General features: G+C 42.1%; 1 protein-coding gene across 3 annotated transcripts; it reads right to left on the reverse strand.

Annotated features, from left to right (window-relative positions):
* Positions 1–5,620: 5,620 nt before the first annotated feature.
* On the reverse strand, positions 5,621–16,102 carry LOC130200819 (sodium- and chloride-dependent GABA transporter 2-like). Of its 3 annotated transcripts, XM_056425369.1 has the most exons (15): positions 15,833–16,101; positions 15,350–15,541; positions 14,091–14,225; positions 13,865–14,005; positions 13,670–13,757; positions 13,439–13,571; positions 11,338–11,472; positions 10,393–10,496; positions 9,828–9,952; positions 9,635–9,747; positions 8,413–8,550; positions 7,535–7,637; positions 6,949–7,049; positions 6,640–6,810; positions 5,621–6,489 (listed from the first exon to the last, which is right to left on the reverse strand). In XM_056425369.1, exons 1-15 carry the CDS (start codon positions 15,837–15,839, stop codon positions 6,340–6,342), a joined length of 1,836 nt encoding a protein of 611 aa, XP_056281344.1. In that variant the 5' UTR covers positions 15,840–16,101; the 3' UTR covers positions 5,621–6,339. The 3 variants fall into 3 exon arrangements, with proteins under 3 accessions (XP_056281344.1, XP_056281345.1, XP_056281346.1); XM_056425371.1 differs by lacking the exons at positions 5,621–6,489; positions 6,640–6,810; positions 6,949–7,049 and adding an exon at positions 8,256–8,301 and having other exon boundaries at positions 7,595–7,637; positions 15,833–16,102; XM_056425370.1 differs by lacking the exons at positions 5,621–6,489; positions 6,640–6,810; positions 6,949–7,049 and having other exon boundaries at positions 7,549–8,301; positions 15,833–16,102.
* Positions 16,103–17,006: the final 904 nt, after the last annotated feature.

The raw sequence follows: 17,006 nt of genomic DNA on the forward strand, positions 1-17,006 counted from the left end.
CGCGGCAGAAGCGTGACACCCAGTGGCAACACTATTCTCGAAAATGCTCCATCATTGTGGCTTCTTCATTTGAGAAACGGTCATTATATATTACGAAGAGGTTTGTCATGAATCACACACCTCTTCGTAATATCATTTTATATTTTTACGACATCATTATTTTTACTGTCTCAAATAGGCAGTGGTGTATAAAGTACCCAAAAGTCATACTTGAGTAAAAGTAAAGATACTTGACTGGAAAATTACTCAAGTAAAAGTAACAGTCACCTATGAGAATACTACTTGAGTAAAAGTATTAAAGTATCTGATTTTTTTTGTACTTAAGTATCAAAAGTAATTTTCTGATATTAAATGTACTTAAGTATTGAAAGTAAAAGTAAAAGTAAATGCTGTCAATAAAAAAAACAAAGGGTCAGAATTTTGAGAATTATGAAGTTTATTTGTTTGGGTGCTGTGGCCGCCATGAACAAGGAGTATGTGCTAGGATGAATTTAGCAAGATATGAATACTATGAAATTACTAAAATATAAAAACACGATTAACACAGGAAAAAGCAGCACCAAAAGTAACAACCAGAATCATCACTTTAAAGTGAAAAATATCTTGTTCATCTTCAAAAGAAGTTGATTTTCAAAATGGACAGATGTCAGTGTCGCTCTTCTTGGACTGAAGACGAGTCCTGCGATGCTGAAGAGCCGTTCACAGGCCCTGGTGCAGGTAGAGTGTGTCTAGCTTCACAGGCCCTGATGGTGCAGGTAGAGTGTGTCTAGCTTCACAGGCCCTGATGCAGGTAGAGTGTGTCTAGCTTCACAGGCCCTGATGCAGGTAGAGTGTGTCTAGCTTCACAGACAGCAGCACACAGTTGGGAAGCATTTCAGCAAGTCAACGTGATCCACGTCTCCATCCAGCTGTTTGCTGCTGTCATGTGCTGGAGATGACGAAGAAGAAGTCCTCTTCATCAGATGAACTGGACCTGGAGGCATCACATAGCTGCAGGGAGGGTTCTTCCATGTGCTGCTTGATGTAGTCCATTCCTGAAATAAAGTGAGAGTATTATAGACATGATAGAATTAATAACACTTCCTAACATGTCATGACCCCAACCAACAGTTTTGTACAAAATAGTTTGTTTTAATTTGAGGTTTATACATTTAGTTTCATGCACTGTCCGTGCATCCAGAGTTGATTTGTGAATATGCACTTGTATCTCTGTAGTTAAACACAACAACAGTCCCAAATCAATATCGTCGCCATTACTGGACCGTCACTCTTATAATATTAATACAAATAATAATAATAATGCTGTAATGATTAGCATTATATTATAGCTAAGACGACTCAAATCAACAAATTCTCACAACTGTCAACACTTCTTCAGCTCATTAACTCGCTAGCGATCCGTCTGCTGCACTAACGCAAATTGTCTCATTTAATTGACGATAGCTAGCGAACGTTAGCCTAACATACAACATGCGTAGGACAATCAGACACCTGCCTTCCCCTCTCCTGCCAAAGATATAACTTACGACAATCCTGAGGGCAACACTGCTAGATATCTTAACAGGTTTATGATAATTATGATAACTAAACATTAACGTTGCGGCTCATGGGATTAATCTTAATTTACCTCAATGTGTTTCCTGAGGTTGGATGGTGTGTTTTTGAATGCCAGTATCTCCGTAGCTTTCGGTCGGCATAAGAGGCACTTCATCCGGTAGGAAGAAACTTTCACTCCGACAAAAGAAAAGAGTTCGCCCTAATATGGCCACGGACGTTGATCTTGGTCCCCGTGGTTGTTCGAGTAACTTCCATTGCTGCTCCACATGAAATGAGTCGTATCTGTAGCCGCTCGCTAGCATCCTGGGCATCACTGGGAAATGTGGGAATAGAAAACACGCGGCAAGGACCACTGATCCCCAACCTACGTGTTCGTGCTGCGTTCAGGTGCGCTGCGGTGTGTTCCACAACAGTCCCCGATGTTTGCCTCATGATGATTTTTTTCCGTAGTAACGAGTAACGATACTGTTTCAGGGGAAATGTATCGGAGTAAAAGTACAAGTTTTCATTGCAAAATGTAGTGAAGTAAAAGTATACAGAAATATAAGTAGTAAAATAAAGTACAGATACCCAAAAAAACGACTTAAGTAAAGTAACGAAGTATTTCTACTTCGTTACTATACACCACTGCAAATAGGAATGGGGTAAAATAATCTTAATTAAGCAGTCTCCTTTTATAAAGATTGTTTTTGTTTGACACCATAACTCTGCCATTATCTTTTCCTGACTAGAAATTAGGCTTTACATTGTTATCCTTTCCAAAACAAGCGTTGTATAAGTTGATGCCTGGTCCCTAGTATTAGAAAACACAGCGTTGATAGCATGTCTGTCTATTATGCAAACTAAGCTTTTGGAAGGTCAACACCTGCTGTGCTCCATCACGATTAATAATTAATGTGTCAAGCAAACACAAGTATTAAGAACATACTGTGTATTCCTGATCTGTATAGGCACTCCAGCATTTTAGTATTGCACTTCCATAAAGTTGAGGGCCTTGGAGAGATTTTTTTTTAAATCAGACTGTTAATACTGATTATTAATTATATATTAATACTCACATTCCTCGAGGCACCGGTCGAGGGAGTGTGATAGCAGCCATCTCTTTGAATCGCCCTATTAATTATCAACCAAAAACACAAATTACACTCTCTTGAAGTTTTGTTTTCTTTCAGTCTCACACATCCAACCAAAAAACCAAACACTACAGCCAATGATTGATTCTGTACACACACCACATTCATTCATTTATTCAGAAATTCTCAGAATTTTTATTATATTTGGTTTTTAAAACCGATAAAGTTATTATTGTTGATTTTTTTAATATCCATGGTGTTTGATTTGATTGATGTTGCCTTCATCTCTCATCTGTTGGACTTGATTGGCTTTGGTTTCTGAGTAGCCAGACCCACTCCACATTTTTTTTCTTGACACGCTTTACATCTCTTGTTTTTACATGATGCTGACATTCATTTGAACTTTTCCTTCCCTCCACATCCCTCTTTTGACCCAACCTCAATATAATTTTTGAATTTATAAAAGTTTGAGTTCTATAGTCAAAAGATTCTACACTAGATGTCTAACTGATAGTGCTGTAGCTAATAAATGAAAGCAATTCTTCTCTATTTGGAGGACAAACCTCGCCCCTAGTATAACCCTCAGTGATCACTTTGTCCTTTAGTGCCATCCAGATTGATCATCTTGTGCCATAGGCCATCTGAGAATCCTGAAGACCATGACCTCTCTGAAGAGAAGAGAAGAGAGGAGGTATAGAGGAGGTTTGCTCAGACCAAACCACAGCAAGCAAACAGAAACGTCACGTGAAGCTTGAACGCATATGCATGCTCAACTAATCGCTTTAGTTTAACTTAGTTTCCATGGAAATACTAAGAAAAACATAAGAGCAACCTCCGTATCAATAAAGCAGCCTATTAATTCAAAATAATAGAAATTCCAAAATAACCCCAGGTCACAGAGAGAGTCAGCTGAGTGAGATGGCTGTCTTTGTGGTAATGCCTTTATGAACTTCTTTAATGAAAAGATTTATGAACTTCTTTACCGAAAAGATTTTAAATATAACTGACCAGACAAAATTCCTGCCCATAACCAGTGTGAATGCCTGGTGTGGAAATGCCCTTGAATGTATTGGATGGTTTTTATTTCACCATTTTTTTTTTTTCTAACATGTTCAACGGTTTTTAACGCAAACGTTTTCCTTGACCCCTCCTTGACGATCCCCCCCCCCATCCTGACCTATTTACTAAGGGTTCTTGTCTCTCTGCTAACAGATATTCCCAACACTCTGCCAAGGTGGTCACAATTCAGGCTCTCCTGAAGACTCATCAAACTCCTGAAGAAGCCCACCACCTGAATGAGCCTAAACCTGGATCCAGAAGATCCTCCCTTACTCTGCAATCCTCTCCACCTCTCCTTCCTCTCTCCCCTTCCTTTCAGCTGTGATTTAAAAAGTATTACAACATTTCAGACATCAATCATTCCAATGAGAAATTAACGAGAAATGGAAAAGAAAACAGCACCTCTTAACACTTGTGCATGAGTTGATGTTTGTATTTGTAAACGATGACGCCTGATAACCACTACGTTAATCACGAGGTTCACCACAAGGTTTCTGTGCTTGGACCATTTTTTATTTATTTATACTTTCCTTTGGGCAATATATCAGGAAACAAACCATAAACTTTCATTGTTATGCAGATGACACCAACTATATTTATCGAACAAACCAGAGAGGAGAACCACCAACTCTGTAAAATTCATATCTTAAAGACATAAAACATGGATGAAACTTGCAACTTCTTGATGTAAAACCAGACAAAACAAGTAATTTTTTTCCCCTGAGCACTCTCGAGTGATGTGGATTCTGTAGACGGCATTGCCCTGGCAATCACACTGTAAAGAATCTTAATGGTTATATCTTTTTTGATCGACTTCCTTTAACTCCCCAAAAAACAAATCTCAAGGACTGCATTCTCTATCTAATATTTTAAAAAAAAAAAAATCTTGTCTTCTCAAAAAAAAGAAAAAATTAGTTCATTTTTCGAGACTTACTCTTACTTTTATTACTGCTCCTTATTAGCATAAATCTCTAATCTCTCTTAATCCCTCCAGTTGATCCAGAATGCTGCAGCTCGCTGTTCCTCAGAAAAAAAGAAAAAAAGAGATCACACCTGCACTGCACTGCTGCTCACTGGCTCCCAATAAAAAAATCAAAATCATTTCTTCTTTTAATTCTCTCTAAAGCCTTTGATGGTGATTGCTGATGCATATCTTAAGGAGCTTGTTATTGCCCTCTGCATTGCCAGCCACTAAATGCGGCGCTCACTAAATGCTTCCTAGAGTTCCAAAATAGAGTAGAGAAAAATGTTTAGTTAGCAAGCCCTTTTATTATCAAGCTATTCACCTCCCACAGTCCAGAGGCAGTCAGTCACTCTTAAGACCTCTTTAGACCTTCCTTAGAAGTAGACAGAGTTGACAGAGCTTTGACAGAGCAGCCCCCCTGGCTGAGCTTTGCAGCTGCCTGGTCCAGCCAGCTGCCTTTGATAGACCTGGCCGCTTTTTCTCTCCTTAGGATTCCTTTCTCTCTTCTCTCCATTTTCTTTTTCTCTCCTCAATTTTCATCTCAACTCTTACGTCTCCCTTCTGCTTTTTTGACTTAGTCCTCGCGGGGTCATCGGCTGCCTGGGTCTCATGGGGGGGTGTCTGATATCTGCCTGATGGACCTGTCTGATCGATCTGGACACTCTCCTCCTCCCCTGTACCAGTCCTACCTGTCTCCTCCCAATCGTGGAGGTCTCCATCGTGAATATGCTACTGAACTATTCTAGGAGAGGATCTCCTCTTTGCTCTCCTCCAGGTTTTCTTCCTTTTTTCCCCCTGGGTTATTTGGGAGTTTTCCTTCCCCGTGTGGGGTTTGGGGCAGGGATGTCTGTGTGTACAGATTGTAGCGAAGACAAATTTGACATTTGTATTTGTAATATACAAATACAATAAACTGAATTGAATTGAATTAATACATGACTGCATAGCAATTATTGAAGAAAACATGAAATGTTGCATGTTTATTAAAAAACATACTGACAAGATTCACATTTGTACAGCCATATTATATTACAGTACACAATATGAAACTACGTTGTATATGTCATGTTAGTTCTATAGCTACTGCTACAGTATGATACTTTTCACTGACATATACTTTCATTACATCTATTCCTGTGTAACACAACATTTTATTTTGATTCTTGTAAATACAAAAAGAAAACGTTTCCCAATCATTTATGATAATACAATATATGATACAAATATGGCTAAGTAGCCTTGAAGCAATGTCAGATATAAAAGGACACTTCAAAAAGTATCTTACATGTGTTTTCTTAGTTTTACATCGACACAAACCATATTCTTATTATGCAAACTAAGACATTTATTCTTAAGCTTTTGGTGGTACCTGTGTGTCTGTCTCTACAAGTGCCACCTTTTAAATTGAGACAAAAAAGGCCATTAACCTCCATTATAACATTGTTTTTGAATTTAATATCAGTTTGAGTAGAGTAAATAACTTTTGTCCCTGAAAAAAAAAAGCCCTTGTCCTTTAAAAACTCAAATAAATGACTTTATAATTTATGTTTCTTTATCCTTTTTTGTCCTCCACAATCCTGCCATCCCTGAAATGTACAGGCGCTGCCAGACCCAACCCGAGTGTATGCCTATTATCTCCTGAGTCCTCCACACGTGTCTTTCCCATACACATCGCCACTGGGGGCCTTATAAGTTGGAGTCTGTCTCTGAGACAGGGTAGTAACCATTTCCAGTCATGGTAGCATCTCCCTCCGGAGCAAAGATGGCCAGCAGCTTCTCCTGCTCCCTCTTGGTTTTGGGTAAGGTGTCCGATGGTGTGATTAGCAGCTGGATGCGCTGTAGAACGTTAAAACAAGTGTTAACAAGCTCATGTATTTATTTAAAAAATCCCAAATGGGTTACGTTCAAGTCAAGTCAAGGTTCAGACGGGTTGGGGACAAGTTCACAGGAAAGTCTGGCACATATTGAAACAGGATAATCTGTTACCTCTCTGAACGTCCCTTGGGTGGTGCTGATCTTGTACACCATCCAAAGTGGAATGCAGACCATGGAGGCGAGAGCGAGCAGCCAGCCAATTGCATTACCCCACCAAGGGTACACATAGACGTTGTTGTACTTTAGAGGGGTGTATTTGATGAGGGAGAAGGCAAAGGTACCCTAGAGAGAAAATTAGACATGCAATACTATTGATGAAGAACGAATAACTGATTTCTACGAGAGGAGAGAAGAAGAGAGGAGAGAAGGCCTCTGTTGCTGTCAGCCTTGATACTACTTAATTAGTTTGTAGATACTCACAATGCAAGTGGCCGGGGTGAAGAACAACCAACAGTACTTGAAGTAGCGTCCTGGACGGTAGCCAATCATGTCCTCAATGTTATCATAAAAGCGATCTGCACCTGGAGAAACAGAGTAAAGGCACGTAAGTAAGTAAGTAAGTCAAATTAATTTATAATGCACTTTTTAGAGACAAAGTGTCACAAAGTGCAGTACAGTAGTCAATTAAAACAATTTGGCAATAACAGGGGCTAAAACATTTCAACAGTTAAAAAAGCAAAGTACAATACACAGTAAAAGATGGTGTAATAAAATAAATAAATAGAGAAGACAAAAAACAAGCCATAGAATATTCATATCAACCAAATGTCAGTGTAAACAGGTGTGTTTTGAGATGGAGCTTAAATGATGCTGTGGAAACAGCAAACCTTTAGGCAGGCAGCTTTCCACAGCTTTGGTGCTAATGCCTCAAACGCTGTGTCACCACGTCTATCTATGCTGATGGTAATCAACCGTTCCACAGCGTCTTCACTGGGAAACACTCACGAGACACATTCCTCCATGTTCACCAGTGAAAGGCGGCCTTTTCTGCTTGAGGACAGCTTACCATAGACCCATGCAATGCAGACACTTTCAAAGATGGCCATGAAGAGAAGACACATGCCACTGGCTGCATAGTAATCAAAGAGCTGGAACACATACATGCCTCCCTACAAAGAGAGAGAGCAAAAGCATCGAGTCAAAGTTACATCTGGAAAAACATCATGCTACAATTTTTTTTGATTTAAGACACGTTGGAAATGACTTAAAAACTAGAATCAAAGTTTAATGAATGCTCCTAATAATAAAACATATATCTACCTTAAGCCAGAACTATGAACAGGAAATAAACTAAAATCTGATGAAATTGCTTGTGTGACCATTCTAGAAACTTTTTTTCAGCAATATAAATATTTATATATATTTTGTTGCATGTTTCTGTTGAGTTGCAGGCGAGGATTTGTCTTGATAAAGTTGAAAGGTTCACTCCCGTTAACACATTCACTCACATATATGTGACCCACAGATAGAGATAGTGGGCACACTGGAATGACTGGGTTGTCTTCATCCATGAATTGTCAGTACCGACGCACTGGACGCACAGGTGAGAGCAGTAGACACCGCAACGTGGTGGATATCAGATAAATCTACTGTTCTGCCGTTGATATTGAAAGATTTACAAGTGTGCGAATGCGATTTTAAATGACCGAAGCCCAAAAACTGGAGACTTCAGACATGCTTGAGACTTACCTGAGACGTGTTGCACACAACCTGTGACTTGTACTTACAAAATGAAGACCTGTTGACACCTCTGCAGAGCATTCATGTTTCCAGCTGTGCAGAGGTGAAACCATGTCAACTAGGTTGAACTAAGTAAGAGCTCATTTCAGCAGAACAAGGCATCCTGTGCTGGTTCACCCCTAAACAACCATCAGGTGCACCTACCTCCATCAGCATGATGAGGCCCATGAAGAAGGAGAGGAGGACCAAGGCTAACAGGAAGAGCTCCCTGCGGTTTTTACGGCGGAACACGGTGGGGTACATGTCGACTATTGCTGTCACCAGGCTCTCGACACACACAAACTGATGGGGGAGAGGGAGGAGGGAGGAGGAGGAGAAGCGTGAAGGGTCGAGGGGGGAGATAGGAGAGAGGCGTGAGGGGACGAGAGGACGAGGGGAGAGAGGAAAGGGGATGAGGAGGAAGAGAAGAGAGGCGTGAGTGGGCGAGGGGGAGAGAGGAGAGGGGACAAGGGGGAGAGAGGAGAGAGAAGAGGGGACGGGGGAGAGAGCAAAGGGGACGAGGAGAGAAAGAAGAGAGGCGTGAGGGGATGAGTGGGAGAGAGGAGAGGTGTGAGGAGGCGAGGGGGAAGAGAGGAGAGGGGACGAGGGGGAGAGAGGTGTGAGAGGCCGAGGGGGGGAGAGGAGAGGCGTGAGGGATCGAGGGAATAGATGGGAGAGAGGAGAGGGGATGAGGAGGGAGAGAGGTGTGAGAGGTCGAGGGGGGGAGAGGAGAGGCGTGAGGGATCGAGGGAATAGATGGGAGAGAGGAAAGGGGACGAGGAGGGAGAGTAGAGAAGCGTGAGGTGGGAGAGAGGAGAGAGGAGGGTGGACAAGGGCGGAGAGAGGAGAGGTTGATCAATAAATGAAGTATTTAGATCCTTTAATTATGTACAAATACAAATAAAACGCTGAAAATAGTCTTGAATTGAAAATGTTCCTTAAGTAAAAGTACATCAGTAAAAACAGGAACATTTACTTATTAAAAGTTAAAGTACCAAATGTCATGAGAAATACTTTATTGATCCTGAGTGGGAAATTGGGATGTTACAGTTGCCCTTATGTATAAGAAAAATAGAAAGGCTATCTAAAATGTAATTATGCATAATTTACAGTGTAAATAGTAAATAAAAACGCTAACAGTTGGGATCTATTAAGTGTGTTGAATATAAATGCAAGAATAGTATAAATAGGAATAAGAATATTGTTTAAAATGTAAAAGTACATTCAACAAATGTAACCAAAACATAAATATATAAATTAAAGGCAATGCATCATTCTAAAATGTGTGTTGTCTTGTTCAAGACAAAGTCAATTCACACCTGTATAGTCTCAGTCATCAATGCCGTGGTAGAAAACAAGAGGTGTTTCATTGACCCGAGGTACGTACCTGACTGTCGAGCCCCAGGAAGACGATCATGATGAAGAAGAGGGCGGCCCACAGAGGAGAGAAAGGCATCATGCTCACAGCGCGCGGGTACGCAATGAAGGCCAGGCCGGGACCTACGGGGGCATTCACAAACACATCATGTTCTATTCCTTTTCTCTGAGTGTTGAGTGCACGGGAGGAAAAAAAGCCTCACCAGATACTGCCACCTCTGAGATAGGAACATTCTGCTCATAGGACATGAAGCCCAGGATGGAGAAGATGGCAAAGCCCGCTACAAAGCTGGTGGCACTGTTCAGAAAGCACAACGCGATACAATCCCTGCAACAGAAGACCCACAATTCACAGTGAGGGAACAGACGTAGCGCACGAGATGTTATAACTCTGTCATGATTCCTCCTGGTCACATGACATCCTTCTATCCATCCTGGAGAGGGATCCTCCTCTGTTGCTCTCCTGAAGGTTTCTTCCCTTTTTCTTCCCCGTGAAAGCATTTTGTAATTTTTGGGGAGTTTTTCCTGATCCGATGTGAGGTCAAAGGTCAGGGATGTCGTATGTGTACAGATTGTAAAGCCCTCCGAGTCAAATTTGTAATTTGTGATATTTGGCTCTACAAACTGAGTTGAATTGAACATTTCAGGATCAACACACACCTGATGATGAAGGTTCAAAGTGAGACTTATTTCCCATATAATACCATGTCAAATATGTTCTAGGGAAGAAACTCCGGTGAATATGAGCATGTACATTATTTTACCTACCGGTAACAGTTATTGTTGTATTTGTTGTAGCTTCCCAGAGCAGTCAGTGACCCTAAACAGATGGCGTAGGAGAAGAAGATCTGGGTGCCAGCATCCATCCACACCTTACACAAAAGGCAAAACAAACAATAAAGCTCTGGAACTAAAGGGATGCCGAGGCCGGTGGAGGCGCGCAGACATTACTTTGGTTGGTGTACAAACATGAGCATTCTATGTGGATTTAGATCATCCAAAGTGAAAACATTCATAATCATTGACTGATGTCGTTGCGCAATCGTAAACTGCCAAACGTCCTTAATCGGTTATGTTTGTCTCGACATTGATTAACGACCCACGCTTCCATAAATACAGAGCGCAGGAACTCAGAACTCATCCTTTATCCCGTGCACACAAAAAATGGCTTTAAAAAATCAACGGGAATGAACAATCAGGAGATATGGAGAGAGAAGGAAATGGCCGATTTTAATTGTTGGTTTTATGTATTTCCTCTGACTTGTTTGGCACAGTTTTTAGCATGCGACGAAACAGGAGTGAGACGACTCAATAAAAGCCGAAATGAAGCAATAAGAGACACGTGGAATGTTTTGGGGACTCTCCAGAGCTCTTCTGAATGCAGTCGAGCAGAGCCAGTTGAGCCCGGCTAGCTGACCGCGGCTCGGTCCTGGTAGAGCTCGTGTTTGCGCTCCCTCGTGGTGTCCTGAGTGACCCCGCATTCGAGGCCCTGCCGTGTCTGCCTCTTTCATGGAGAGCAGATGGACCCAGCAGAAACGAGGCTCCCTAGCAGAGAACCATGGGATAGCTGCATCTGGTGCGCCTTCGCCCACAGGGAGCAGTGCATCTTCTAAAGGCCCGCGTAGGGATTCTATTGGTTCTGTGTATTGGTGATGAAGGAGGGTCTGCATTTAGGCTTGCGTTACGTATGCTCTGTGGGTGACATCGTGGTACCTGAGGGTCGAGCAGGCGTCCCAGGTCTGGATAAAGGTAGAACTGGATGCCGATCCCAGCACCGGGCAGGGTGAGCCCCCTGATCAACAGCACAATCAGCATCAGATAGGGGAAGGTCGCCGTGAAGTAGACCACCTATATAGACACACGCATACAGCGTTGATGCAGTATGCAAACAATTAAAGAAACATCCATCCATCCATCGGGGGTCGCGGGGAGGGAGGGGGGCCGTGACCGATGAATAAAGAGTAGGGCTGTCAATCGATTAAAAAAATTTAACTAATTAATCACATTTTTTTTTTTTTATTAATTAAAATCGCTGATGTCGCTTAAAAAGTTGTTTTTTTTTTTAAGACACAATTTTTTTTTTTTTTCAAGTTTTTTTTTTTTAATTGTCACATCCCCTTTTATACAAGTAATTTCGTTCGAAAAAAAATTCTTATAACACCCAGAAAAAAAAAAGAGCAAAAAAAAAAGAAAAAATAATAATAACAAATATAACAAAAACACAAAAAAAGAAAAAAGAAAGAACAATATATATAAAACAGTGTAATAGAATATACATCATGACAATATATATATATAAAACAATGTAATAAAATATACACTTTTTGAGACTATATATATATATATATCTATATACATACAATATATATATATAATATATATATATATAAACAATGTAATAAAATATACACCATGGCCATAGATATTCGCAGAATATGTTCTGGTGTGTAGTGTTAATGAGGGTCTCCAGTTTGTTTCAGGCCTGATGATGGCTGACTGAAAAAAGTCTGTCCTTCTGTTTGTGCGGCACACTTGACTGTGCGGTATGCCCTGCCTGACGTGAGAAGGAACAGTTTGTGGCCGGGTGGTTGTTTCTTTTGTTTTTCCGGCCGTTTGCCCCCCTGCACCGCTTGTGGTGGATGTGGAGAGTCCACTCAACTCCAACGATGTATCACGACCCGACCTCCACTGTCTCTGTAGCCCTCCGCCGGTGCAGGCAGTGCAGTGGACGGACCAGTCCTGTCAGCAACCTGTCAGAACACTGTGTAGGTATGTTCTGAGGATGCGGGGAGGATGGTTGGGCCATGTTGAATTTCCTCTAATCGCTAAAGGATTGGGGCGTTTGGTTTGGGTCTTGGTGTGTGTGTGGTGGTGTGCGTCCTGAGGAGGTGAGATGAGAGATGTGCAAGCTGCTGCTCTCTCTGCTGCTCTCTTCTCTGTTGGGGTCTGTGGAGATGGCTCTCTCCTCTCCTTCCCACCCAGAGCCCTCAGCTCCTTGGACTTTGACACTTCACACTGTGTTTTCAAAGAGGCTCAGCCTATATAAATTAATTATACAGTAATTTAATATAAATGGATGATAAATTCTTTCTTCAGTGAAACATCAGATTAGTAAAAATATGGCCTTGGTAACTGGACTGACATTCAAATATCACGTTAACCTCTGAGGGCTGGGGGTTTTTTATACATTTAAAAAATAAAATTCATTCACCGTTTAAAGTCTTTTTGTGATGACACCCCCCCCGTGTATACATCAAACATTCCAGAACAATCTCAGCTCTGAAATGAGGCTCATTGTCCCTCCGCGTGTTCTCTGGTTTCTCTGACTGACAGGCTGCTAAATGAGCCTAACCTGTGAGTGGGAGGTCCTTTGTTTACTACTGAGTGTTTTGGTTATTTTTTTCCCCGAAAAAGAGAACAAAACAAACGGATTGAACGTTGAAGGTTTCGAGTTGGTTCGTTCTCTTTCGTCACCGACACGCTCCCCTCTCCGCCCTGTGTTGTGTGTCAGGGAGGAAGAGGGAGAGGAGGAGGAAAGGAACTGATTCATCATTCAACCGAAGTTAAACTGATTTTATTTTCGCGGAGAAATAATTGTTTTAAAACGAAACAGTGTCAAAACCGCTGCGCCGGTTTAAAAAAAAAAAAAAAAAAACATTGCGTTAAAATATAAGTGCGTTAGTCGCTTAGCAATTAATTTAACGCGTAACGCGTTAACACCTAATAAAGAGACATGCCGAAGAGAACAAATAAATACCAGATGTCATCCTTACAGTGGTCTACGGTCAATAAAAAGGGTCACAGGGTCACCCACCTTTCCTGTGGATTTCACCCCCTTCCAGATGCAGAAGTAGCACATGACCCAGGCGATGAACAGACACAGGACCAGGTCCCAGTTCAGAGAGCCCATGTGGTCGAGGCCCTGGGAAATCCGGAGCACTCTTCTCCTGCACAGACAAAGGAACGCGGAGGTGATGCATCGCTGTCGTTTTCACCACCGCGCGGGGATCACCAAGAGTGAGGCGAGGCGCTGCGTAAAACTCACTCCCAGAACTCGATGACGGGAGAGGTGGCATTCGGGTCGATTGTTTGTTCAATTGAGGTGTTTCTCCTCTGTAACTCCACGCAGTTTGCTGGGAAAAAAAAGAAAAAACGAGCAAAATGTTGTAATTAAACGCATCGGAAAAAAACGTCAGGGGACCCCCCCTCACCCTCGTGTATTTTGAAGGCCACTTGTTACCTGTGTTCCAGGTGTTGTTGCAGGACGCCCAGGCCAGGTCCCAGGAGAAGGAGTAGGACAGGTAGAAAATGCCCCAGGCCAGAACAATGATGTAGTAGAAGTTCAGCAGAGTCACGATCACCTGGGTGCCGTAGCCGAGACCTGCAGGGTATTCAAATCAAATCTTCGTTATTTTCCAAATGTGTACGCTTCGCCAGGTTCCCTCCGTGGCTTTGTGTTCACCGACCTTCAAACAGCGGACTGATTTTCCTCCAGCAGGTAATGCCTCCCTCGCTGGTGTACTGGCCCAGAGCTACCTCCAAGAAGAAGACGGGAACACCGCAGGTGAACAGGAAGATCAAGTAGGGGATGAGGAACGCACCTGAGTTGAAAAAGAGCAGAGGATTCTGGGTAAAGGTAACCCAGGGCCTTCTTGTACTGCAATAAATCCTCCAAAATGTACAGTCAATTGGCTCAAATAAGGACAAATGGTCCAAAAAGCCCACTTTGAGTGTGTGTGTGTGTGTGTGTGTGTGTGTGTGTGTGTGTGTGTAGTATCATGCAGAGCAAGTCTTAAGGCAACTGTACAAGATACACAATTACATAATAGTGATTCATGGAAAAACCTTCTCCGCCCTTCTTGGATTTGCTATTACTAATTACATATTACCTACTACATGCATGTTTTCGTGTGCTCATTTTAAAATGTTTCTACTGTTGGCAACAGATCACCTTTTAAATAATCCCGACCTTCATTACCTGGTTTGAATAAACCTACATTAATTCCCAGAAGCAAACTATTTACTGTTTTAAGACCACACATCCCTAAATGATGTAGAATTTAGTACATGAAAATACACCTTGTACTTGGATTTAACATGCCTGAACGAACTAAAGCTGTATTATAACTCTCAATGAAGACCAAGAAGAAAAGTTGTGAACAAAAAAGTTTCTTTAATTGGCATTTGGTGCTGATGTCCCGCCGGGTGTCCGAGGATGTTTGGCGTGCTCAGAGTTCCGCCGCTCTGTGGGAACAGCTGCTGTGAGCAAGGAGCAACAACAGCTGCCTGACCCGCTCGGCCCTGAACACTGACACCCCATGGAGGGATAAAGTGGGGCGTCCGATTGAGCACTTACACAAGTATAACCAATGGGGTCTGAGTTGTGATTATATATATATATATATATATATATATATATATATATATATGTGTGTGTGTGTTTTTTAAAACTTTTTCTTACCTGAGCTCAAGTGAGTAAATTGATTGAGAGATTCTGAAAAGGACCCTCGGGTGTTTTTCCGAGTGCCATATATGTTTTTTGCATGCATTTACTCCCAATTGCACGTCAGCTATCATGAATTGTCCACTTATTTAGTGCATAAAAAAAAAACTGTAAAAATTGACTTTAAAGGTGCACTGGAGCAATATTGAATTATTAGCATTATTATTATTCAAGTCATTCATTAGAAATTAACTCCTAGAAGGGGACATGAGCTCCACTCACCGCCTCCATTCTTGTAGCAGAGGTAAGGGAAGCGCCACATGTTGCCCAGGCCGATGATGGAGCCGGCGACGGACAAAATGAACTCCATCTTGTTGCTCCACTGGCCCCGCTCCTCCATCTTATCCTCCGACGGGGGCTTCTGGCCCTTGGCTTGGTCGATGCCATTTGGGGCGCACGCCTTGACAGCGTCACCTGCAAAGCGGGACGGGAGGATTGCAGCATGGTTAGAGAGGCCTGCAGCGAAGATGTCCTAAAGAAAGGCACCAAGGAGCTCCAGATGCAGAGCGGGAGACAGTGGAATAATGTAGTTTTACGACACATATATAACATGTTCCATCTGAAGATATGTATTGTAACGCAATTCTCATCCTTACCGTAAACAGAACAAATACAGCAATTAAAAAAGCAACATAATTGACCTTAAATCAATCTAAATTGAACTGATAATCTCCGGATAGTGAGTGTGCACCATGTGTCGCTCACCTTTCATCGCAGTGCCACTGGATCTCCTGTGTGTGGCTCTCGTCTCTGAAACGCTCTCTGGAGGTGTATCAGTAAATGCTCAAGTTTTAGGAATTTAACCGAACTGGAGTGAGGGGCGGGGGCTTGTAATGCTAAACTGAGGCCAGCCTCTTTCTTCCTCTCTTCCTTTGCTCTCGTCGGCCCCTTTCGGAGCAAAGTACATGACTCCATGCTTAAAATAAGGTGCACGGTAGGATGACACCGGAGCGGTCCGTGTAGTGTCGGTGTCTGCGCCAGAGAACCGCTGCTGCTGCCACTGCAGGAGCAAAACACTAAATGAATCACGCATTTCAATAATACAAATCATATCTCCTAATGTTTGCTTTCAGAAAAGATGATAATAACGTGATTTGGATTTTGGGTTCCATACTTTTCCGTTCTGCAATACAGTGCGTCCCAATTTCATGTGTGAGGTTCAGGTTTTTTCCATTCGAATTAGAAATCTATCAATTATAAATTAAGGTATTTGATGGAAAGAGCTCATATTTGAATCTACATCTGCTTTACACATTGCTTAATTTAATATTGGCGCCTAGCTGATGGATGGAGGGAGAAGGGAAGCCATAAAAGGGAAAAACAAATCACAGAAATTATAAAGTATGACATAAAGTGATTATTATCAAAATGCTTTTGTGGCTCAGTCTGACATTCCACTGACAGGCACAACATGCAGCGGGAGAGGAAGATGTGGCGTTATGAGATGACAGGACGGGCGTTACGCAATCAATTATGTATCATTATGGTTCATTACGTTGATGCCTCGCCGCCCCTCGTGATCACATATTTTCTAACTCTCCCAGTCAGCAGTGGCAGAGGTGAGCGACTCAGGCGGAGGGCGAAAAGCAGCTCGGGTCAGTTCCCACCGGATTTGACTCGGCTGAGTTCAAAGTGACAGGGAATCAACCTCTCAATGACACGGGCATAAATCACCATTGAGCCCTCAGAATTTGACCCACCAATCGTTCTGACATTTCAGCCCCAAGGACGCAAGAGCTTGTGGATTCTTCTTCTTAAATTGTGTGCGACACGTCCACAACAAGCCCTTTTAAATGGTACTTCTGCTTTGATAAGTGTTGTCATGTCCTCCCTCCAATACAACAATAATAATACCGATACAATAGAGAAAAGAAGTAAT

This window comes from Pseudoliparis swirei, chromosome 10 (assembly GCF_029220125.1).
Source record: "Pseudoliparis swirei isolate HS2019 ecotype Mariana Trench chromosome 10, NWPU_hadal_v1, whole genome shotgun sequence".
Classification (NCBI taxonomy): Eukaryota; Metazoa; Chordata; class Actinopteri; order Perciformes; family Liparidae; genus Pseudoliparis; species Pseudoliparis swirei.